General features: G+C 48.1%; 2 protein-coding genes across 2 annotated transcripts in view; one reads left to right on the forward strand and one right to left on the reverse strand.

Moving 5' to 3' along the window:
• LOC142198393 (uncharacterized) overlaps window positions 1-26,625 on the reverse strand; it is a 600,588-nt gene that overhangs the window by 573,145 nt on the left and 818 nt on the right. The window contains exons 2-6 of the mRNA XM_075269419.1: window positions 26,388-26,495; window positions 24,900-25,088; window positions 24,690-24,816; window positions 15,965-16,059; window positions 11,503-11,611 (exon numbers count right to left, since the gene is read on the reverse strand). Of these exons, the coding sequence (XP_075125520.1) occupies window positions 11,503-11,611; window positions 15,965-16,059; window positions 24,690-24,816; window positions 24,900-25,088; window positions 26,388-26,465 (598 nt within the window). The 5' untranslated portion in view covers window positions 26,466-26,495. The remainder of the gene's footprint in view (window positions 1-11,502; window positions 11,612-15,964; window positions 16,060-24,689; window positions 24,817-24,899; window positions 25,089-26,387; window positions 26,496-26,625) is intronic.
• LOC142198391 (uncharacterized) overlaps window positions 1-26,625 on the forward strand; it is a 617,468-nt gene that overhangs the window by 457,996 nt on the left and 132,847 nt on the right. The window lies entirely within an intron of this gene.

Here is a 26,625-nt window from a genome sequence, read left to right on the forward strand (position 1 = left end):
GCAGTATATTAGTAAGGAGCCTGGACTATACACAAGGGGGCGGTGATGATGGGTATATAGCGGTATATTAGTAAGGGGCCTGGACTATACACAGGGGTGCGGTGATGATGGGTATATAGCAGTATATTAGTAAGGAGCCTGGACTATACACAAGGGTGCGGTGATGATGGGTATATAGCGGTATATTAGTAAGGGGCCTGGACTATACACAAGGGTTACAGTGATGATGGGTATATAGCGGTATATCAGTAAGGGGTCTGGACTATACACAGGGGTGCGGTGATGATGGGTATATAGCAGTATATTAGTAAGGAGCCTGGACTATACACAAGGGTGCAGTGATGATGGGTATATAGCGGTATATTAGTAAGGGGCCTGGACTATACACAAGGGTGCAGTGATGGATGATGGGTATATAGCGGTATATTAGTAAGGGGCCTGGACTATACACAAGGGTGCGGTGATGATGGGTATATAGCAGTATATTAGTAAGGGGTCTGGACTATACACAAGGGTGCGGTGATGATGGGTATATAGCAGTATATTAGTAAGGGGTCTGGACTATACACAAGGGTGCAGTGATGATGGGTATATAGCAGTATATTAGTAAGGAGCCTGGACTATACACAAGGGTGCGGTGATGATGGGTATATAGCAGTATATTAGTAAGGGGTCTGGACTATACACAAGGGGGCGGTGATGATGGGTATATAGCAGTATATTAGTAAGGAACCTGGACTATACACAGGGGTGCGGTAATGATAGGTATATAGCAGTATATTAGTAAGGGGCCTGGACTATACACAGGGGTGCGGTAATGATAGGTATATAGCAGTATATTAGTAAGGGGCCTGGACTATACACAAGGGTGCGGTGATGATGGGTATATAGCAGTATATTAGTAAGGGGCCTGGACTATACACAAGGGTGTGGTGATGATGGGTATATAGCAGTATATTAGTAAGGGGCCTGGACTATACACAAGGGTGCGATGATGATGGGTATATAGCAGTATATTAGTAAGGGGCCTGGACTATACACAAGGGTGCGGTGATGATGGGTATATAACAGTATATTAGTAAGGGGCCTGGACTATACACAAGGGTGCGGTGATGATGGGTATATAGCGGTATATTAGTAAGGGGCCTGGACTATACACAGGGGTGCGGTGATGATGGGTATATAGCGGTATATTAGTAAGGGGCCTGGACTATACACAAGGGTGCGGTGATGATGGGTATATAGCAGTATATTAGTAAGGGGCCTGGACTATACACAAGGGTGCGGTGATGATGGGTATATAGCGGTATATTAGTAAGGGGCCTGGACTATACACAGGGTGCGGTGATGATGGGTATATAGCAGTATATTAGTAAGGGGCCTGGACTATACACAAGGGGCGGTGATGATGGGTATATAGCAGTATATTAGTAAGGAGCCTGGACTATACACAAGGGTGCGGTGATGATGGGTATATAGCAGTATATTAGTAAGGAGCCTGGACTATACACAAGGGTGCGGTGATGATGGGTATATAGCAGTATATTAGTAAGGGGTCTGGACTATACACAAGGGTGCGGTGATGATGGGTATATAGCAGTATATTAGTAAAGGGTCTGGACTATACACAAGGGTGCGGTGATGATGGGTATATAGCGGTATATTAGTAAGGGGTCTGGACTATACACAAGGGTGCGGTGATGATGGGTATATAGCAGTATATTAGTAAGGAGCCTGGACTATACACAAGGGTGCGGTGATGATGGGTATATAGCGGTATATTAGTAAGGAGCCTGGACTATACACAAGGGTGCGGTGATGATGGGTATATAGCAGTATATTAGTAAGGGGCCTGGACTATACACAGGGGTGCGGTGATGATGGGTATATAGCAGTATATTAGTAAGGGGCCTGGACTATACACTAGGGGGTGGTGATGATGGGTATATAGCAGTATATTAGTAAGGGGTCTGGACTATACACAAGGGTGCGGTGATGATGGGTATATAGCAGTATATTAGTAAGGGGCCTGGACTATACACAAGGGTGCGGTGATGATGGGTATATAGCAGTATATCAGTAAGGAGCCTGGACTATACACTAGGGGGTGGTGATGATGGTTATATAGCAGTATATTAGTAAGGAGCCTGGACTATACACAAGGGTGCGGTGATGATGGGTATATAGCGGTATATTAGTAAGGAGCCTGGACTATACACAAGGGTGCGGTGATGATGGGTATATAGCAGTATATTAGTAAGGGGCCTGGACTATACACAAGGGTGCGGTGATGATGGGTATATAGCAGTATATTAGTAAGGGGCCTGGACTATACACAGGGGTGTGGTGATGATGGGTATATAGCGGTATATTAGTAAGGAGCCTGGACTATACACAAGGGTGCGGTGATGATGGGTATATAGCAGTATATTAGTAAGGGGCCTGGACTATACACAGGGGTGCGGTGATGATGGGTATATAGCGGTATATTAGTAAGGAGCCTGGACTATACACAAGGGTGTGGTGATGATGGGTATATAGCGGTATATTAGTAAGGGGCCTGGACTATACACAAGGGTGCGGTGATGATGGGTATATAGCAGTATATTAGTAAGGGGCCTGGACTATACACAAGGGGGCGGTGATGATGGGTATATAGCAGTATATTAGTAAGGGGCCTGGACTATACACAAGGGGGCGGTGATGATGGGTATATAGCAGTATATTAGTAAGGGGCCTGGACTATACACAAGGGTGCGGTGATGATGGGTATATAGCAGTATATTAGTAAGGAGCCTGGACTATACACAAGGGGCGGTGATGATGGGTATATAGCAGTATATTAGTAAGGGGCCTGGACTATACACAAGGGTGCGGTGATGATGGGTATATAGCGGTATATTAGTAAGGAGCCTGGACTATACACAAGGGTGCGGTGATGATGGGTATATAGCAGTATATTAGTAAGGGGCCTGGACTATACACAAGGGTGCGGTGATGATGGGTATATAGCAGTATATTAGTAAGGAGCCTGGACTATACACAAGGGTGCGGTGATGATGGGTATATAGCAGTATATTAGTAAGGAGCCTGGACTATACACAAGGGTGCGGTGATGATGGGTATATAGCGGTATATTAGTAAGGGGCCTGGACTATACACAAGGGTGCGGTGATGATGGGTATATTGCGGTATATTAGTAAGGGGCCTGGACTATACACAAGGGTGCGGTGATGATGGGTATATAGCAGTATATTAGTAAGGAGCCTGGACTATACACAAGGGGCGGTGATGATGGGTATATAGCAGTATATTAGTAAGGGGCCTGGACTATACACAAGGGTGCGGTGATGATGGGTATATAGCGGTATATTAGTAAGGAGCCTAGACTATACACAAGGGTGCGGTGATGATGGGTATATAGCAGTATATTAGTAAGGAGCCTGGACTATACACAAGGGTGCGGTGATGATGGGTATATAGCGGTATATTAGTAAGGGGCCTGGACTATACATAAGGGTGCGGTGATGATGGGTATATAGCAGTATATTAGTAAGGAGCCTGGACTATACACAAGGGTGCAGTGATGATGGGTATATAGCAGTATATTAGTAAGGGGCCTGGACTATACACAAGGGTGCGGTGATGATGGGTATATAGCGGTATATTAGTAAGGAGCCTGGACTATACACAAGGGTGCGGTGATGATGGGTATATAGCGGTATATTAGTAAGGGGCCTGGACTATACACAGGGTGCGGTGATGATGGGTATATAGCAGTATCTCAGTAAGGGGCCTGGACTATACACAAGGGTGCGGTGATGATGGGTATATAGCAGTATATTAGTAAGGGGCCTGGACTATACACAAGGGTGCGGTGATGATGGGTATATAGCAGTATATTAGTAAGGGGCCTGGACTATACACAAGGGGGCGGTGATGATGGGTATATAGCAGTATCTCAGTAAGGGGCCTGGACTATACACAAGGGTGCGGTGATGATGGGTATATAGCAGTATATTAGTAAGGGGCCTGGACTATACACAAGGGGGCGGTGATGATGGGTATATAGCGGTATATTAGTAAGGGGCCTGGACTATACACAGGGGTGCGGTGATGATGGGTATATAGCAGTATATTAGTAAGGAGCCTGGACTATACACAAGGGGGCGGTGATGATGGGTATATAGCGGTATATTAGTAAGGGGCCTGGACTATACACAAGGGGGCGGTGATGATGGGTATATAGCAGTATATTAGTAAGGGGCCTGGACTATACACAAGGGGGCGGTGATGATGGGTATATAGCAGTATATTAGTAAGGGGCCTGGACTATACACAAGGGGGCGGTGATGATGGGTATATAGCGGTATATTAGTAAGGGGCCTGGACTATACCAAGGGTGCAGTGATGGATGATGGGTATATAGCGGTATATTAGTAAGGGGTCTGGACTATACACAAGGGTGCGGTGATGGGTATATAGCAGTATATTAGTAAGGGGCCTGGACTATACACAGGGGTGCGGTGATGATGGGTATATAGCGGTATATTAGTAAGGAGCCTGGACTATACACAAGGGTGCGGTGATGATGGGTATATAGCTGTATATTAGTAAGGAGCCTGGACTATACACAAGGGGGCGGTGATGATGGGTATATAGCAGTATATTAGTAAGGGGCCTGGACTATACACAAGGGTGCGGTGATGATGGGTATATAGCAGTATATTATTAAGGGGCCTGGACTATACACAAGGGTGCGGTGATGATGGGTATATAGCAGTATATTAGTAAGGGGCCTGGACTATACACAAGGGTGCGGTGATGATGGGTATATAGCGGTATATTAGTAAGGGGCCTGGACTATACACAAGGGTGCGGTGATGATGGGTATATAGCGGTATATTAGTAAGGGGCCTGGACTATACACAAGGGTGCGGTGATGATGGGTATATAGCGGTATATTAGTAAGGGGCCTGGACTATACACAAGGGTGCGGTGATGATGGGTATATAGCAGTATATTAGTAAGGGGTCTGGACTATACACAGGGGTGCGGTGATGATGGGTATATAGCGGTATATTAGTAAGGGGTCTGGACTATACACAAGGGTGCAGTGATGATGGGTATATAGCAGTATATTAGTAAGGGGTCTGGACTATACACAAGGGTGCAGTGATGATGGGTATATAGCAGTATATTAGTAAGGGGTCTGGACTATACACATGGGTGCAGTGATGATGGGTATATAGCAGTATATTAGTAAGGGGTCTGGACTATACACAAGGGTGCGGTGATGATGGGTATATAGCAGTATATTAGTAAGGGGTCTGGACTATACACAAGGGTGCAGTGATGATGGGTATATAGCAGTATATTAGTAAGGGGTCTGGACTATATACAAGGGTGAGGTGATGATGGGTATATAGCGGTATATTAGTAAGGGGTCTGGACTATACACAAGGGTGCGGTGATGGATGATGGGTATATAGCGGTATATTAGTAAGGAGCCTGGACTATACACAAGGGTGCGGTGATGATGGGTATATAGCAGTATATTAGTAAGGGGCCTGGACTATACACAAGGGGGCGGTGATGATGGGTATATAGCAGTATATTAGTAAGGAGCCTGGACTATACACAAGGGTGCGGTGATGATGGGTATATAGCAGTATATTAGTAAGGAGCCTGGACTATACACAAGGGTGCGGTGATGGATGATGGGTATATAGCGGTATATTAGTAAGGGGCCTGGACTATACACAAGGGTGCGGTGATGATGGGTATATAGCAGTATATTAGTAAGGGGCCTGGACTATACACAAGGGGGTGGTGATGATGGGTATATAGCGGTATATTAGTAAGGAGCCTGGACTATACACAAGGGGGTGGTGATGATGGGTATATAGCAGTATATTAGTAAGGGGCCTGGATTATACACAAGGGTGCGGTGATGATGGGTATATAGCAGTATATTAGTAAGGGGCCTGGACTATACACAAGGGTGCGGTGATGATGGGTATATAGCAGTATATTAGTAAGGAGCCTGGACTATACACAAGGGTGCGGTGATGATGGGTATATAGCGGTATATTAGTAAGGAGCCTGGACTATACACAAGGGTGCGGTGATGATGGGTATATAGCAGTATATTAGTAAGGGGCCTGGACTATACACAGGGGTGCGGTGATGATGGGTATATAGCGGTATATTAGTAAGGGGCCTGGACTATACACAAGGGTGCGGTGATGATGGGTATATAGCAGTATATTAGTAAGGGGTCTGGACTATACACAAGGGTGCGGTGATGGATGATGGGTAAATAGCGGTATATTAGTAAGGGGCCTGGACTATACACAAGGGTGCGGTGATGATGGGTATATAGCGGTATATTAGTAAGGGGCCTGGACTATACACAAGGGTGCGGTGATGATGGGTATATAGCAGTATATTAGTAAGGGGCCTGGACTATACACAAGGGGGTGGTGATGATGGGTATATAGCGGTATATTAGTAAGGAGCCTGGACTATACACAAGGGGGTGGTGATGATGGGTATATAGCAGTATATTAGTAAGGGGTCTGGACTATACACAAGGGTGCGGTGATGATGGGTATATAGCAGTATATTAGTAAGGGGCCTGGACTATACACAAGGGTGCGGTGATGATGGGTATATAGCAGTATATTAGTAAGGGGCCTGGACTATACACAAGGGTGCGGTGATGATGGGTATATAGCAGTATATTAGTAAGGGGCCTGGACTATACACAAGGGGGCGGTGATGATGGGTATATAGCAGTATATTAGTAAGGGGCCTGGACTATACACAGGGGTGCGGTGATGATGGGTATATAGCAGTATATTAGTAAGGAGCCTGGACTATACACAAGGGTGCGGTGATGATGGGTATATAGCGGTATATTAGTAAGGGGTCTGGACTATACACAAGGGTGCGGTGATGATGGGTATATAGCAGTATATTAGTAAGGGGTCTGGACTATACACAAGGGTGCGGTGATGATGGGTATATAGCAGTATATTAGTAAGGGGCCTGGACTATACACAAGGGTGCGGTGATGATGGGTATATAGCAGTATATTAGTAAGGGGCCTGGACTATACACAAGGGGGCGGTGATGATGGGTATATAGCAGTATATTAGTAAGGGGCCTGGACTATACACAAGGGGGCGGTGATGATGGGTATATAGCAGTATATTAGTAAGGGGTCTGGACTATACACAGGGGTGCGGTGATGATGGGTATATAGCGGTATATTAGTAAGGGGCCTGGACTATACACAAGGGTGTGGTGATGATGGGTATATAGCAGTATATTAGTAAGGGGCCTGGACTATACACAAGGGTGCGGTGATGATGGGTATATAGCGGTATATTAGTAAGGGGCCTGGACTATACACATGGGTGCGGTGATGATGGGTATATAGCAGTATATTAGTAAGGGGCCTGGACTATACACAAGGGTGCGGTGATGATGGGTATATAGCGGTATATTAGTAAGGGGTCTGGACTATACACAAGGGGGCGGTGATGATGGGTATATAGCAGTATATTAGTAAGGGGCCTGGACTATACACAGGGGTGCGGTGATGATGGGTATATAGCAGTATATTAGTAAGGAGCCTGGACTATACACAAGGGTGCGGTGATGATGGGTATATAGCAGTATATTAGTAAGGGGCCTGGACTATACACAGGGGTGCGGTGATGATGGGTATATAGCAGTATATTAGTAAGGAGCCTGGACTATACACAAGGGTGCGGTGATGATGGGTATATAGCAGTATATTAGTAAGGAGCCTGGACTATACACAAGGGTGCGGTGATGATGGGTATATAGCAGTATATTAGTAAGGGGCCTGGACTATACACAAGGGTGCGGTGATGATGGGTATATAGCAGTATATTAGTAAGGGGCCTGGACTATACACAAGGGGGCGGTGATGATGGGTATATAGCAGTATATTAGTAAGGTGTCTGGACTATACACAAGGGTGCGGTGATGATGGGTATATAGCAGTATATTAGTAAGGGGTCTGGACTATACACAGGGGTGCGGTGATGATGGGTATATAGCAGTATATTAGTAAGGGGTCTGGACTATACACAAGGGTGCAGTGATGATGGGTATATAGCAGTATATTAGTAAGGGGTCTGGACTATACACAAGGGTGCGGTGATGATGGGTATATAGCAGTATATTAGTAAGGGGCCTGGACTATACATAAGGGTGCGGTGATGATGGGTATATAGCGGTATATTAGTAAGGGGCCTGGACTATACACTAGGGGGTGGTGATGATGGGTATATAGCAGTATATTAGTAAGGGGCCTGGACTATACACAAGGGTGCGGTGATGATGGGTATATAGCGGTATATTAGTAAGGGGCCTGGACTATACACATGGGTGCGGTGATGATGGGTATATAGCAGTATATTAGTAAGGGGCCTGGACTATACACAAGGGTGCGGTGATGATGGGTATATAGCAGTATATTAGTAAGGGGCCTGGACTATACACAAGGGTGCGGTGATGATGGGTATATAGCGGTATATTAGTAAGGGGTCTGGACTATACACAAGGGGGCGGTGATGATGGGTATATAGCAGTATATTAGTTAGGGGCCTGGACTATACACATGGGTGCGGTGATGATGGGTATATAGCAGTATATTAGTAAGGAGCCTGGACTATACACAAGGGTGCGGTGATGATGGGTATATAGCAGTATATTAGTAAGGGGCCTGGACTATACACAAGGGTGCGGTGATGATGGGTATATAGCAGTATATTAGTAAGGGGCCTGGACTATACACAAGGGTGCGGTGATGATGGGTATATAGCGGTATATTAGTAAGGGGCCTGGACTATACACAAGGGGGCGGTGATGATGGGTATATAGCGGTATATTAGTAAGGGGCCTGGACTATACACATGGGTGCGGTGATGATGGGTATATAGCAGTATATTAGTAAGGGGCCTGGACTATACACAAGGGTGCGGTGATGATGGGTATATAGCAGTATATTAGTAAGGGGCCTGGACTATACACAAGGGTGCGGTGATGATGGGTATATAGCGGTATATTAGTAAGGGGTCTGGACTATACACAAGGGGGCGGTGATGATGGGTATATAGCAGTATATTAGTTAGGGGCCTGGACTATACACATGGGTGCGGTGATGATGGGTATATAGCAGTATATTAGTAAGGAGCCTGGACTATACACAAGGGTGCGGTGATGATGGGTATATAGCAGTATATTAGTAAGGGGCCTGGACTATACACAAGGGTGCGGTGATGATGGGTATATAGCAGTATATTAGTAAGGGGCCTGGACTATACACAAGGGTGCGGTGATGATGGGTATATAGCAGTATATTAGTAAGGGGCCTGGACTATACACAGGGGTGCGGTGATGATGGGTATATAGCAGTATATTAGTAAGGGGCTCACAGTGTATACAGCACATTCATAGTAGTTATAATATAGCGGCCAATCCCTTTAATATAAATCTTGCGCAGTCACCTACAATCCCAAGAAATGGACAGAAGATTAACTTGACTTTTTAAACATTTCCTTTAAGGCCCAGTACATTTAAAGGGGTTTTCTAGGACTTATGTACTGAAGGCCTCGCCTTAGATTAGTTCATCAGAATGTTATTGAGGGTGTAGTGAGATACAAGCAGAGTGCTGTACATATCGGAGGAGTAGTGATTGCTACTGCAGCTCTTCCCCATTCACTTGTATGGGACTTGTGGAGTTCTGCCATGTGACTGATGAATGTGATGGCATTGGGTGAAGGCATTTCTTAGCTCCACTGCCTCTTCATACAGCTGACTGGCGGGGATCTTGGTTGGCTACAGAACTATACACCACTGCGGTGGGCGATATTCGCTGCCGTCACTCCCTGGGCCTCCTGCACTGCAGTCACTGATTCCATCTGGTTCCCCTTTAGGGGTTAATTTCAGCCTTGCCATGTAATGATTAGTCCCTGACATGTGAGGAACCTTTTAGAAGGAGAAGGCGTCCCCCATACTCAGGTTGTGTTGCACTGTGGGGCATCTTGGGGCTCCAAGCGCTACAAAGTGGTTCCTATAATTAATTTACCAATGAATGCTATTAGCCCCAGTCAGATGATGTAAATCAGCCAATGAGATGCCACTGGCCGCCTCACAGCATGAAAGGAGACAAAGTTGGATCAGGATGACTAAGAATGATAATTGGACAGTTTATTTATGTTTTACTGCGGTGTTTTCTCTTCTATTTGTTAGATCTGCTATTTGGGCTACGTCAGATTTGGCCGATAATGATGATGATGATGAACGGCAGCAGCATTAATAACATGTTTAATAAGATTCTTAATGAGAGTTGTGTGGGGGAGGTTCATTACAATAACAAAATAACGTGTGAGTAACTTTCCCTTTATTACTATTGCCTTTTAGTAGACATTGCCTGATAGACAGTAGCATCCATTACTAAGGCAGGGCTTAATGGTAGGATCTAAATAGGCAACTGTAACACCCCCATTATTACCTTGGTACACACCGCCAGCAGGTTTGCCAGGAAGAGCCAGGTATGGTCCAGTGTCCAACCAGGTATTGAGGTGGCTGAAGGCTGGCGTTATTAGGCTAGAAAAGACAATCAACCATGGCTTTTCCAATCTGGGTGACACCAGGCTGCTGCTGCATTATCATCTCTGACTTGTTATGAATAATGGGGAAGCCCATGATTTTTTTTGTCTTTTTAAAATAAATTAAAACAATAATGATGAGAGGTCCCATCCCATTATTCATAAACAGCCGGATACATCAAAGCATCAGCCTGGTATTACTATGGTTTTTGGGCTTTTCCAGCTTGCGGAGCAATAATCACAGATGGATAGATACTGGACTGTACCTAACTCTTCCCAGTATCCCTGATGGCAGTATTACAGGATTACAGTTAGCGGTGCAGCTTTGGGCTTTGTGCGACAACATTTTGTGTCTGGTATCAATGCCTCGTCGCTAGCCCTTACCTTATATCAATTAGGACAATGACAGTTACCTTGACGGCCTTGACCTTATCAATACCAATTGTGTAACCAAACATGTATTGTATTGTGGCCCAGAGGTTGGGGCGACGGAGAGTCACAAATAACACCTGAGCCCTGATATGTCACCGCTATTACAGTAAGTGGGGAGCTCAGTGCTAGTGAGAGCAGCATCAGCTATAAATACAGCCCGGCCATTCATGGAGATGATAATCACAGCCAGGGGGCGCCCCAAAATCTGATGTCCCAGTGAGTACATGCCAGGATCCATAGGAGAGCGAGGAGGTAATGTCTCTGTCCATTCACAACTCCCTGAGCCCCTGCACGACACGTAACATAGCAGATCACTGCCCCCCCCCCCCACCTCTGGAGTGTTACTCTACTGGAGCTCTAAGGGGGAACCGACCTGAAGAAACCTGTGACTTCTCCTTCTCCATTCATGACTCCGTACCTGTGGTAACACCTCCTGGAATTTCCTCCTCCACTTCTCTCTTACACAGGTGATGGCCCCTCATCCTCTCTTCTTCAGCCTCCGCTTTAATATCAGTCATATCTTCTCCCTGATTGGTCAGAAGTCACAATTCAGTCCAATACATCAGAAATACAGGAGGAAAATCTAAAAGATCAACAGAAGGAGCGGTGAGCTCCACCCCCTATATAGAAGTACCCCAGGACTCAGCAGCGCCATCTACCTGCTGACTGTCTGGTACATGTATGAGTGCAGGAGCTCCACCCCCTATATAGATGTACCCCAGGACTCAGCAGCGCCATCTACCTGCTGACTGTCTGGTACATGTATGAGTACAGGAGCTCCGCCTCCTATATAGATGTACCCCAGGACTCAGCAGCGCCATCTACCTGCTGACTGTCTGGTACATGTATGAGTACAGGACCGGCGAGCTCCACCCCCTATATAGATGTACCCCAGGACTCAGCAGCGCCATCTACCTGCTGACTGTCTGGTACATGTATGAGTGCAGGAGCTCCACCCCCTATATAGATGTACCCCAGGATTCAGCAGCGCCATCTACCTGCTGACTGTCTGGTACATGTATGAGTACAGGAGCTCCGCCTCCTATATAGATGTACCCCAGGACTCAGCAGCGCCATCTACCTGCTGACTGTCTGGGACATGTATGAGTGCAGGAGCTCCACCCCCTATATAGATGTTCCCCAGGACTCAGCAGCACCATCTACCTGCTGACTGTCTGGTACATGTATGAGTGCAGGAGCGGAGAGCTCCACCCCCTATATAGAAGTACCGCAGGACTCAGCAGCGCCATCTACCTGCTGACTGTCTGGTACATGTATGAGTGCAGGAGCTCCACCCCCTATATAGATGTACCCCAGGACTCAGCAGCGCCATCTACCTGCTGACTGTCTGGTACATGTATGAGTAAAGGAGCGGTGAGCTCCACCCCCTATATAGATGTACCCCAGGACTCAGCAGCGCCATCTACCTGCTGACTGTCTGGTACATGTATGAGTACAGGAGCTCCACCCCCTATATAGATGTACCCCAGGACTCAGCAGCGCCATCTACCTGCTGACTGTCTGGTACATGTATGAGTAAAGGAGCGGTGAGCTCCACCCCCTATATAGATGTACCCCAGGACTCAGCAGCGCCATCTACCTGCTGACTGTCTGGTACATGTATGAGCACAGGAGTGTCGAGCTCCACCCCCTATATAGATGTGCCCCAGGACTCAGCAGCGCCATCTACCTGCTGACTGTCTGGTACATGTATGAGTGCAGGAGCTCCACCCCCTATATAGATGTGCCCCAGGACTCAGCAGCGCCATCTACCTGCTGACTGTCTGGTACATGTATGAGTGCAGGAGCGGTGAGCTCCACCCCCTATATAGATGTACCCCAGGACTCAGCAGCGCCATCTACCTGCTGACTGTCTGGTACATGTATGAGTGCAGGAGCGGTGAGCTCCACCCCCTATATAGATGTACCCCAGGACTCAGCAGCGCCATCTACCTGCTGACTGTCTGGTACATGTATGAGTGCAGGAGCTCCACCCCCTATATAGATGTACCCCAGGACTCAGCAGCGCCATCTACCTGCTGACTGTCTGGTACATGTATGAGTGCAGGAGCTCCACCCCCTATATAGATGTACCCCAGGACTCAGCAGCGCCATCTACCTGCTGACTGTCTGGTACATGTATGAGTGCAGGAGCGGCGAGCTCCACCCCCTATATAGATGTGCCCCAGGACTCAGCAGCGCCATCTACCTGCTGACTGTCTAGTACATGTATGAGTGCAGGAGCTCCACCCCCTATATAGATGTACCCCAGGACTCAGCAGCGCCATCTACCTGCTGACTGTCTGGGACATGTATGAGTGCAGGAGCGGCGAGCTCCACCCCCTATATAGATGTGCCCCAGGACTCAGCAGCACCATCTACCTGCTGACTGTCTGGTACATGTATGAGTGCAGGAGCTCCACCCCCTATATAGATGTACCCCAGGACTCAGCAGCGCCATCTACCTGCTGACTGTCTGGTACATGTATGAGTACAGGAGCACCACCCCCTATATAGATGTGCCCCAGGACTCAGCAGCGCCATCTACCTGCTGACTGTCTGGTACATGTATGAGTAAAGGAGCGGTGAGCTCCACCCCCTATATAGATGTACCCCAGGACTCAGCAGCGCCATCTACCTGCTGACTGTCTGGTACATGTATGAGCACAGGAGTATCGAGCTCCACCCCCTATATAGATGTGCCCCAGGACTCAGCAGCGCCATCTACCTGCTGACTGTCTGGTACATGTATGAGTGCAGGAGCTCCACCCCCTATATAGATGTGCCCCAGGACTCAGCAGCGCCATCTACCTGCTGACTGTCTGGTACATGTATGAGTGCAGGAGCGGTGAGCTCCACCCCCTATATAGATGTACCCCAGGACTCAGCAGCGCCATCTACCTGCTGACTGTCTGGTACATGTATGAGTGCAGGAGCTCCACCCCCTATATAGATGTACCCCAGGACTCAGCAGCGCCATCTACCTGCTGACTGTCTGGTACATGTATGAGTGCAGGAGCTCCACCCCCTATATAGATGTACCCCAGGACTCAGCAGCGCCATCTACCTGCTGACTGTCTGGTACATGTATGAGTGCAGGAGCGGCGAGCTCCACCCCCTATATAGATGTACCCCAGGACTCAGCAGCGCCATCTACCTGCTGACTGTCTAGTACATGTATGAGTGCAGGAGCTCCACCCCCTATATAGATGTACCCCAGGACTCAGCAGCGCCATCTACCTGCTGACTGTCTGGTACATGTATGAGTACAGGAGCGGTGAGCTCCACCCCCTATATAGATGTACCCCTGGACTCAGCAGCGCCATCTACCTGCTGACTGTCTGGTACATGTATGAGTACAGGAGCTCCACCCCCTATATAGATGTACCCCAGGACTCAGCAGCGCCATCTACCTGCTGACTGTCTGGTACATGTATGAGTGCAGGAGCTCCACCCCCTATATAGATGTACCCCAGGACTCAGCAGCGCCATCTACCTGCTGACTGTCTGGTACATGTATGAGTGCAGGAGCTCCACCCCCTATATAGATGTACCCCAGGACTCAGCAGCGCCATCTACCTGCTGACTGTCTGGTACATGTATGAGTGCAGGAGCAGCGAGCTCCACCCCCTATATAGATGTACCCCAGGACTCAGCAGCGCCATCTACCTGCTAACTGTCTGGTACATGTATGAGTGCAGGAGCGGTGAGCTCCACCCCCTATATAGATGTACCCCAGGACTCAGCAGCGCCATCTACCTGCTAACTGTCTGGTACATGTATGAGTGCAGGAGCGGTGAGCTCCACCCCCTATATAGATGTGCCCCAGGACTCAGCAGCGCCATCTACCTGCTGACTGTCTGGTACATGTATGAGTGCAGGAGCGGTGAGCTCCACCCCCTATATAGATGTACCCCAGGACTCAGCAGCGCCATCTACCTGCTGACTGTCTGGTACATGTATGAGTGCAGGAGCGGTGAGCTCCACCCCCTATATAGATGTACCCCAGGACTCAGCAGCGCCATCTACCTGCTGACTGTCTGGTACATGTATGAGTGCAGGAGCTCCACCCCCTATATAGATGTACCCCAGGACTCAGCAGCGCCATCTACCTGCTGACTGTCTGGTACATGTATGAGTGCAGGAGCGGCGAGCTCCACCCCCTATATAGATGTACCCCAGGACTCAGCAGCGCCATCTACCTGCTGACTGTCTGGGACATGTATGAGTGCAGGAGCTCCACCCCCTATATAGATGTGCCCCAGGACTCAGCAGCGCCATCTACCTGCTGACTGTCTGGTACATGTATGAGTACAGGAGCTCCACCCCCTATATAGATGTACCCCAGGACTCAGCAGCGCCATCTACCTGCTGACTGTCTGGTACATGTATGAGTGCAGGAGCTCCACCCCCTATATAGATGTACCCCAGGACTCAGCAGCGCCATCTACCTGCTGACTGTCTGGTACATGTATGAGTACAGGAGCGGTGAGCTCCACCCCCTATATAGATGTACCCCAGAACTCAGCAGCGCCATCTACCTGCTGACTGTCTGGTACATGTATGAGTGCAGGAGCTCCACCCCCTATATAGATGTACCCCAGGACTCAGCAGCACCATCTACCTGCTGACTGTCTGGTACATGTATGAGTGCAGGAGCTCCACCCCCTATATAGATGTACCCCAGGACTCAGCAGCGCCATCTACCTGCTGACTGTCTGGTACATGTATGAGTACAGGAGCGGCGAGCTCCACCCCCTATATAGATGTACCCCAGGACTCAGCAGCGCCATCTACCTGCTGACTGTCTGGTACATGTATGAGTACAGGAGCTCCACCCCCTATATAGATGTGCCCCAGGACTCAGCAGCGCCATCTACCTGCTGACTGTCTGGGACATTCTCCTCCGGGCAGTCCTGGGAATACAGAGGACTCAGGGGACATCTCTCGGGGGGATTTCTCCTACTGGATCCATCTGTGGAGACACAAACACACAGTGACGGAAGACATGAGTGGCTGGAGATCTGTATATACATCAGACACTTCTGGGGTGACTTATGGGGTGACCCTAAATAACTTTCTGCTACACCCCAAGATAGTCCAGTCCGCCCCACATTGACCCCCCAGACCTGGAGCTGCTGTTCATCCAGAGACTCGGCTCTCACTCTGTCCTTGGGGGAATCTTCAGGGGGAAGATACTTTGACAGAAGATTAAGATCTCATCAATCATCAGGGGCAGTAATAAGAGACATCCCCCCGACCTCCTCAGCAGATTCTACAGGAGACTTACCCCAAACAGGGAACCTCTGAAGACCATAGGATAGGTCAGCATTTGAAGATGGGTGGGGGTCTGACAGTCAGTCACCTACTAGAAGAGGCTGCAGAGTTCTGGTGAGTGCTGCGGTCTCGTCATTACTTACTATGTACAGCGCCGCACATATACAGTGTCTGTATTTGGTATCACATCTCAGGCATTCACTTGAATGGGGCTGAGCTACGATAAGGTCGTGTGACCAATGAACATAATGTCACTTGATCTGTGGCCGTCATAGAGCAAATCAACTCCCCCAGTGACATAGGCGGAGATGGCTAGCTCGGCAGAAGCAGGAGCAGTCCTGAGTCTCGGAGGTCATTCCTTTTATTTGGGTGTCTCCTGAAGTTTCTGGCAAGTATTGTGAAAGGCACCAAGGTAAATGCTGGGAGTTGTAGTTCTCCGCGCCCCAAGCAAAGGAGGCAGAGTCCCCACAAATAGAGAAGCAGCAATTAGATAAACTAGAAAGTTCTGGAGGGAGATGCGCTGACCACACCAAAAAAAGAGCAGAGTGAATCCTATTGACACCGACCAACTCCAAAGGGGCAGAATAGAGGCTACTGATCCAGATAAGCAAGTGAGACCCAACGGTGGACACATCAATGAGCCCGCAAGAGGAACGACCAGTCCAATCTGTCAGACAACTTCTCCACTTCTGCAGAGAGGAAGAAAGCTGGGGGCAAGTCCAAAGATCTGAAGCAGGACATTCAGGGCTCTGGTAGTGTCGCCCCCGGCCTCTCTCGTGGACATGGAGCCCACCTGGTCTCACTGGATGATAAGTGACAACAAGAAGATGGGTCTGTGATTCGAGGACTGCGTCACCTCCTCACCCTGCTTCAGGATCACCCAAATATGAGCCCACACAGAATCTATCAGGATCTGCTGACCCCGTCCACACCATTAAGGGACTCAGGCAAATGGGACTTGAGAATGGGAAAAAAGTTCTTATAGTAACCAATGGGCAGACTGTCTGGTCCTGGGGCCTTACCAGTGTGGGAGTTTGTAATGGAACTGTGTCTCGGTAGGCTCCTTGTGTCTCGGTAGGCTCCTAGTGTCTCGGTAGGCTCCTAGTGTCTCGGTAGGCTCCTAGTGTCTCGGTAGGCTCCTAGTGTCTCGGTAGGCTCCTAGTGTCTCGGTAGGCTCCTAGTGTCTCGGTAGGCTCCTAGTGTCTCGGTAGGCTCCTAGTGTCTCGGTAGGCTCCTAGTGTCTCGGTAGGCTCCTAGTGTCTCGGTAGGCTCCTAGTGTCTCGGTAGGCTCCTAGTGTCTCGGTAGGCTCCTAGTGTCTCGGTAGGAGTCTAGTGTCTCGGTAGGCTCCTAGTGTCTCGGTAGGCTCCTAGTGTCTCGGTAGGCTCCTAGTGTCTCGGTAGGCTACCAGGGTCTCGGTAGGCTACCAGGGTCTCGGTAGGCTACCAGGGTCTCGGTAGGCTCCTAGTGTCTCGGTAGGCTCCTAGTGTCTCGGTAGGCTCCTAGTGTCTCGGTAGGCTCCTAGTGTCTCGGTAGGCTCCTAGTGTCTCGGTAGGCTCCTAGTGTCTCGGTAGGCTCCTAGTGTCTCGGTAGGCTCCTAGTGTCTCGGTAGGCTCCTAGTGTCTCTCTAGGCTTCTTGTGTCTCTGTAGGCATCTAGTGTCTCGGTAGGCTCCTAGTGTCTCGGTAGGCTCCTAGTGTCTCGGTAGGCTCCTAGTGTCTCGGTAGGCTCCTAGTGTCTCGGTAGGCTCCTAGTGTCTCGGTAGGCTCCTAGTGTCTCGGTAGGCTCCTAGTGTCTCGGTAGGCTCCTAGTGTCTCGGTAGGCTCCTAGTGTCTCGGTAGGAGTCTAGTGTCTCGGTAGGCTCCTAGTGTCTCGGTAGGCTCCTAGTGTCTCTCTAGGCTTCTTGTGTCTCGGTAGGCTCCTAGTGTCTCGGTAGGCTCCTAGTGTCTCGGTAGGCTCCTAGTGTCTCGGTAGGCTCCTAGTGTCTCGGTAGGAGTCTAGTGTCTCGGTAGGCTCCTAGTGTCTCGGTAGGCTCCTAGTGTCTCGGTAGGCTCCTAGTGTCTCGGTAGGCTCCTAGTGTCTCGGTAGGCTCCTAGTGTCTCGGTAGGCTCCTAGTGTCTCGGTAGGCTCCTAGTGTCTCGGTAGGCTCCTAGTGTCTCGGTAGGCTCCTAGTGTCTCGGTAGGCTCCTAGTGTCTCGGTAGGCTCCTAGTGTCTCGGTAGGCTCCTAGTGTCTCGGTAGGCTCCTAGTGTCTCGGTAGGCTCCTAGTGTCTCGGTAGGCTCCTAGTGTCTCGGTAGGCTCCTAGTGTCTCGGTAGGCTCCTAGTGTCTCGGTAGGCTCCTAGTGTCTCGGTAGGCTCCTAGTGTCTCGGTAGGCTCCTAGTGTCTCGGTAGGCTCCTAGTGTCTCTCTAGGCTTCTTGTGTCTCTGTAGGCATCTAGTGTCTCGGTAGGCTCCTAGTGTCTCGGTAGGCTCCTAGTGTCTCAGTAGGCTCCTAGTGTCTCAGTAGGCTCCTAGTGTCTCAGTAGGCTCCTAGTGTCTCAGTAGGCTCCTAGTGTCTCTGTAGGCTTCTAGTGTCTCTGTAGGCTTCTAATGTCCCTGCCTCCACCTCTGGAATACTTGTCTCAACATTATACAGAAAGGAGTAATATAAACTGAACACATTCCTAATTAGAGAGGACAGAGAGAGAGCGTATCCCCCTAATTATTGTAGACTTTGTGCACAGTATGGAGAAAGTGTCAGACATGAAGAAGGAGCCGGACGCTCGGTCACCACTGATGACATCATAGATCGTACACGTGAACCGATTCTACTGTTTAGATGAGTGACAGTGGATTGTGTGGCCCTACAAGGGCAGAGATTGACGTCTGATGAAGAGGTGGAGACAGCGGACCATGTGGGGTTCGCAGCGCAGCCTAAAATATATTTTAATAGAACATGAAAGCTTCTCAGATGGACAAAGTGTAAAGAGAAGCAGCAAGATTATGGCCGAAAATGAAGTTTTGTAGTTTAAAATAAATTCTATAGTCAGAAAACGGGAAATCCTTGACTCACCTTCATATATGGGAGTGACACTCGGCTCATTGGCAGCATAAAGGTGCAGAGGATGGCGGGTATATGTTACTGCACATATATACAGTGAGAAGGTGACGGGCAGAGTGCTGGAGACTTATGTGTGGTCCAGGGCGGCTCTGGAATAGGTCTCAGCCACACATGTGGGTCATAGGCTGGTTACTGGACCATAAAGGGTTACAGAGCCTTCACTTCAGGGCAGATCCTGGGGGGAGAGGAGGCGCCGGGATCTGTCCTGTAACCCTGAATCAGGTGAGACCAAACTGTGCTTGTTTAGTTAGTGTGGCTGATAGTAAGCCACACGTATAGTTAGGTTATTATTTCTGTTCAGTCACTCGGACGAGCAGGAATTTGTATTATTTTGTGCCTGCACTGTACAATGGACAAACTATTTGGGTCTTGTGCATAAATGGTGAAATGGTGATTTACTGCCTCCCCGATGCCCAGAGTCGATGAGTTAATGGAGAGGTTGGGACATACTGGGTATTTCTCCACCCTTGACTTAACCAAATGGTACGGGCAGGTGCCGCTCACTAAAGAGGCCAGAAGATACCACTGTCACCCTGGAGGGCTGGTACCAATTTCTGACGATGCCGTTTGGGTTACCTGGGGCTCCAGAGACAGAGTCCTTAAACCCCATTGAGGGTCTGCTTCAGCCCACCTGGAGGACATTGTCATCTTTAGTAGGGACTGGGAGAGTTACTTGCCAAAAGTTCAGGCCGAACTAAATTCCCTCCAAACAGCTGGTTTAACAGACAGAAAACTGTGGTTTGGGTCTGGAAGAGGCCGATACATGTGGGCAAAAAGTGTCCATTCCTACAGGTCCGAACAGGAGTATGTGAGGAGGTGACAGACAGAGTGCTGGAGTCCAGATATATCAGCCCCAGATTCCTGACTTACGTGTGGTCCACGGCGGGTCTGGAATAGGTCTCAGCCCCAGATGTGAGTCATAGGCTGGTTACTGGGCCATAAAGGGTTACAGAGCCTTCACTTCAGGGCAGATCCTGGAGGGAGAGAAAGTGCCGGGGTCTGTCCTGTAATCCTGAGACCAAATTTAGCTTGATTTTTGTGTGGCTGGTAGTAAGCCACAACTATAGTTAGGTTATTACTTTTGTTTAGTTAGTGGCTTGGACGAGCAGGAATTAGTTTTATTTTTGCCTGAAGTAAGGGTTATTGATTTTCCTGTATTTTCTAAATAAATCAGTTTGCTGCAGATATTGTATCCCAGTCTTGACTGATTGGGTCTGCAACACTGCTTCTACCGAGCGACCTCCCCCACAATATATTTACAGTGTTGGCCAAAAGTCTTGGCCCCCCTGCAGTCCTGTCAGATAATCCTCGCTGTCCCCCAGATAATGATTACACAGAACAGACTCTTATATAGTATATAAGTGACACAGGGTATATACAGTATAAGTATCACCCCCCGCAGTCCTGTCAGATAATCCTCGCTGTCCCCCAGATAATGATTACACAGCACAGACTCTGTATATAGTATATAAGTGACACAGGGTATATACAGTATAAGTATCGCCCCCTGCAGTCCTGTCAGATAATCCTCGCTGTCCCCCAGATAATGATTACACAGCACAGACTCTTATATAGTATATAAGTGACACAGGGTATATACAGTATAAGTATCGCCCCCTGCAGTCCTGTCAGATAATCCTCACTGTCCCCAGATAATGATTACACAGCACAGACTCTTATATAGTATATAAGTGACACAGGGTATATACAGTATAAGTATCGCCCCCTGCAGTCCTGTCAGATAATCCTCGCTGTCCCCAGATAATGATTACACAGCACAGACTCTTATATAGTATATAAGTGACACAGGATATATACAGTATAAGTATCGCCCCCTGCAGTCCTGTCAGATAATCCTCGCTGTCCCCCAGATAATGATTACACAGCACAAGCTCTTATATAGTATATAAGTGACACATGGTATATACAGTATAAGTATCGCCCCCTGCAGTCCTGTCAGATAATCCTCGCTGTCCCCCAGATAATGATTACACAGCACAAGCTCTTATATAGTATATAAGTGACACAGGGTATATACAGTATAAGTATCGCCCCCTGCAGTCCTGTCAGATAATCCTCGCTGTCCCCCAGATAATGATTACACAGCACAGACTCTTATATATAGTATATAAGTGACACAGGGTATATACAGTATAAGTATCGCCCCCTGCAGTCCTGTCAGATAATCCTCGCTGTCCCCCAGATAATGATTACACAGGACAGACTCTTATATAGTATATAAGTGACACAGGGTATATACAGTATAAGTATCGCCCCCTGCAGTCCTGTCAGATAATCCTCGCTGTCCCCAGATAATGATTACACAGCACAGACTCTTATATAGTATATAAGTGACACAGGGTATATACAGTATAAGTATCGCCCCCTGCAGTCCTGTCAGATAATCCTCGCTGTCCCCAGATAATGATTACACAGCACAGACTCTTATATAGTATATAAGTGACACAGGGTATATACAGTATAAGTATCGCCCCCTGCAGTCCTGTCAGATAATCCTCGCTGTCCCCCAGATAATGATTACAAGCACAAACTCTTTGGTAATATCTTCAGTTATTTTGCTTGCAATGACAAAACACAAAAGAGAATGAAAAAAAATTCACATCATTGATCATTTTACACAAAACTCCAGAACTGGTGCGGACAGAAGTATTGGCGCCCTCAGCCTAATACTTGGTAGCACAACCTTTAGACACAATAACTGCGCACAACCGCTTCCGCTAACCAGCAATCAGTTTCTTACAAGGCTCTGCTGGAATCTTAGACCCTTCTTCTTTGGCAAACTGCTCCAGGTGCCCCCTGAGATGTGAAGGGGGCCTTCTCCAAACTGCCACCAAGAGATCTCTCCCCCCCCCCCACAGGTGTCTACGGGATTCAGGGCTGGACTCATTGCTGCCACTTTACAAGTCTCCAGGGCTTTCTCTCACCACCATTTTCTAGTGCTGACCTGAAGTGTGTTTTGGGTCCTTGTCCTGCTGGAAGAGCCCTGACCTCTGAGGGGGGAGACCCCGCTTTCTCACACTGGGCCCTACATGATGCTGCACAATGTGTTGGTCGTCTTCAGACTTCATAATGCCATGCACACGGTCAAGCAGTCCAGTGCCAGAGGCAGCAAAGCAACCCCAAACCATCAGGGACCTCCGCCATGTCTGACTGTAGGGGGCGTCTTCTTCTCTTTTTTCCTGTAATCTCTATGTTGAGGCCTTCTCCTACTTTTGTCTCCTCTGACCAGAGAACATTCTTCCAGAACGGTTTTGGCTTTCTCAGGTAAGTTTTGGCAAACTCCAGCCTGGCTTCTGTCTGTGGGTAAGAAGTGGGGTCTTCCTGGGTCTCCTACCATACAGTCCCTTCTCATTCAGACACTGACACTGGATAGTACGGGGTGACACTGTTGTCCCCTCGGACTGCAGGGCAGCTTGGACTTGTTTGGATGTTAGTCGAGGTTCTTTATCCGCCATCCGCACAATCTTGCGGTGAAATCTCTGGTCAATGTTTCTTTTGCGTCCACATCTAGGGAGGTTAGCCACAGGGCCATGGGCTTTACACTTCTTACTGACACTGCGCACGGTAGACACAGGAACATTCAGGGCTTTGGAGATGGACTTGTAGCCTTGAGATTGCTCATGCTTCCTCACAATTTTGCTTCTCAAGTCCTGACAGTTCTTTGGTCTTCTTTCTTTCCTCCATGCTCAATGTGGTCACACAAGGACACAGGACAGAGGTGGAGTCAACTTTAATCCATTTCAACTGGCTGCAAGCGTGATTTAGTTATTGCCAGCACCTGTTAGGTGCCTCAGGTAAGTAACAGGTGCTGTTAATTACACAAATTACAGAAGCATCACATGATTTTTCAAACAGTGCCAATACTTTTGTCCACCCCCTTTTTTATGCTTGCTGTGGAATTATATCCAATTTGGCTTTTTGACAATTCTTTTTGTGGTTTTCCATTGAAGACAAATTAGATGAAGAAAATACCAAAGAATTTGTGATTGTAATCATTATCTGGAAGAACACGAGTATTATCTGTCAGAACTGCAGGGGGGGCCAATACTATTGGCCAACACAGTATATAGCTATATATCTCACCATGTGATGTCCGGGGGGGCCGGGGGTCTGTATATAATATATATATCTCCTCTTACCATGTGATGTCCGGGGGGGCCGGGGGTCTGTATATAATATATATATATCTCCTCTTACCATGTGATGTCCGGGGGGGCCGGGGGTCTGTATATAATATATATATCTCCTCTTACCATGTGATGTCCGGGGGGGCCGGGGGTCTGTATATAATATATATATATCTCCTCTTACCATGTGATGTCCGGGGGGGCCGGGGGTCTGTATATAATATATATATCTCCTCTTACCATGTGATGTCCGGGGGGGCCGGGGGTCTGTATATAATATATATATCTCCTCTTACCATGTGATGTCCGGGGGGGCCGGGGGTCTGTATATAATATATATATCTCCTCTTACCATGTGATGTCCGGGGGGGCCGGGGGTCTGTATATAATATATATATCTCCTCTTACCATGTGATGTCCTGGGGGGCCGGGGGTCTGTATATAATATATATATCTCCTCTTACCATGTGATGTCCGGGGGGGCCGGGGGTCTGTATATAATATATATATCTCCTCTTACCATGTGATGTCCGGGGGGGCCGGGGGTCTGTATATAATATATATATCTCCTCTTACCATGTGATGTCCGGGGGGGCCGGGGGTCTGTATATAATATATATATCTCCTCTTACCATGTGATGTCCGGGGGGGCCGGGGGTCTGTATATAATATATATATCTCCTCTTACCATGTGATGTCCGGGGGGGCCGGGGGTCTGTATATAATATATATATATCTCCTCTTACCATGTGATGTCCGGGGGGGCCGGGGGTCTGTATATAATATATATATCTCCTCTTACCATGTGATGTCCGGGGGGGCCGGGGGTCTGTATATAATATATATATCTCCTCTTACCATGTGATGTCCGGGGGGGCCGGGGGTCTGTATATAATATATATATCTCCTCTTACCATGTGATGTCCGGGGGGGCCGGGGGTCTGTATATAATATATATATCTCCTCTTACCATGTGATGTCCGGGGGGGGCCGGGGGTCTGTATATAATATATATATCTCCTCTTACCATGTGATGTCCGGGGGGGCCGGGGGTCTGTATATAATATATATATCTCCTCTTACCATGTGATGTCCGGGGGGGCCGGGGGTCCTCCATCATCACCTCCTTGTACCGATCCTCGTGTCCTTCTAAATACTCCCACTCCTCCATGGAGAAATAGACAGCGACATCCTGACACCTTATAGGAACCTGACAACACAATGATACAGTCATCACCCCTCCCCCTCCAGGGCTGTTACTGGAGAATTTCCCAGCATTCCCAGCAGTGTCACCTCTCCAGTCAGCAGCTCCAGCATCTTGTTGGTGAGTTCTAGAATCTTCTGCTCATGTATCAGGGAGAGAGGGGGAGGGGCTGTGATGGGGCCCCGGCTCCTGCTCCCTCCTCCTCCTGGCTCTGTGATGGGGCCCCGGCTGCTGGGGGCCACACAGTCTCCCGATGTCTTCTTCACTAATGAGTATTCCTGTGTATGGAGAGACAATAGATGATAGAAATGTAGTACAGATACCTCTCCGCTCAGCAGATAGATGATAGAAATGTAGTACAGATACCTCTCCGCTCAGCAGGTACATGATAGAAATGTAGTACAGATACCTCTCCGCTCAGCAGATAGATGATAGAAATGTAGTACAGATACCTCTCCGCTCAGCAGATAGATGATAGAAATGTAGTACAGATACCTCTCCGCTCAGCAGATAGATGATAGAAATGTAGTACAGATACCTCTCCGCTCAGCAGATAGATGATAGAAATGTAGTACAGATACCTCTCCGCTCAGCAGATAGATGATAGAAATGTAGTACAGATACCTCTCCGCTCAGCAGATAGATGATAGAAATGTAGTACAGATACCTCTCCGCTCAGCAGATAGATGATAGAAATGTAGTACAGTTACCTCTCCGCTCAGCAGGGAGATGATAGAAATGTAGTACAGATACCTCTCCGCTCAGCAGATAGATGATAGAAATGTAGTACAGATACCTCTCCGCTCAGCAGATAGATGATAGAAATGTAGTACAGATACCTCTCCGCTCAGCAGATAGATGATAGAAATGTAGTACAGATACCTCTCCGCTCAGCAGATAGATGATAGAAATGTAGTACAGATACCTCTCCGCTCAGCAGATAGATGATAGAAATGTAGTACAGTTACCTCTCCGCTCAGCAGGGAGATGATAGAAATGTAGTACAGATACCTCTCCGCTCAGCAGATACATGATAGAAATGTAGTACAGATACCTCTCCGCTCAGCAGATAGATGATAGAAATGTAGTACAGATACCTCTCCGCTCAGCAGATAGATGATAGAAATGTAGTACAGTTACCTCTCCGCTCAGCAGATAGATGATAGAAATGTAGTACAGATACCTCTCCGCTCAGCAGATACATGATAGAAATGTAGTACAGATACCTCTCCGCTCAGCAGATAGATGATAGAAATGTAGTACAGATACCTCTCCGCTCAGCAGATAGATGATAGAAATGTAGTACAGATACCTCTCCGCTCAGCAGGGAGATGATAGAAATGTAGTACAGATACCTCTCCGCTCAGCAGATAGATGATAGAAATGTAGTACAGATACCTCTCCGCTCAGCAGATAGATGATAGAAATGTAGTACAGATACCTCTCCGCTCAGCAGATAGATGATAGATGATAGAAATGTAGTACAGATACCTCTCCGCTCAGCAGGGAGATGATAGAAATGTAGTACAGATACCTCTCCGCTCAGCAGAGAGATGATAGAAATGTAGTACAGATACCTCTCCGCTCAGCAGATAGATGATCTCCAAGGTGAAGTCTAATATTCTTCCGGTGATCTCAGTCCTGTCCTTGTCCATCCTTGGTGGGTCATTCAGGAGAAGGAGCGTCTGGAGGAGAAGAGGAGGAAACTGGATGAGCTGGAGGATCTAGTAGTGCAGGAGAGAGGAGGGGCCCGAAATCTTTCAGGGGCCACATCATGTGTGACATACAGGAGCTCCTCACATGGATACAGGAGGA

The sequence above is a fragment of the Leptodactylus fuscus genome, chromosome 3 (assembly GCF_031893055.1).
Source record: "Leptodactylus fuscus isolate aLepFus1 chromosome 3, aLepFus1.hap2, whole genome shotgun sequence".
Classification (NCBI taxonomy): domain Eukaryota; kingdom Metazoa; phylum Chordata; class Amphibia; order Anura; family Leptodactylidae; genus Leptodactylus; species Leptodactylus fuscus.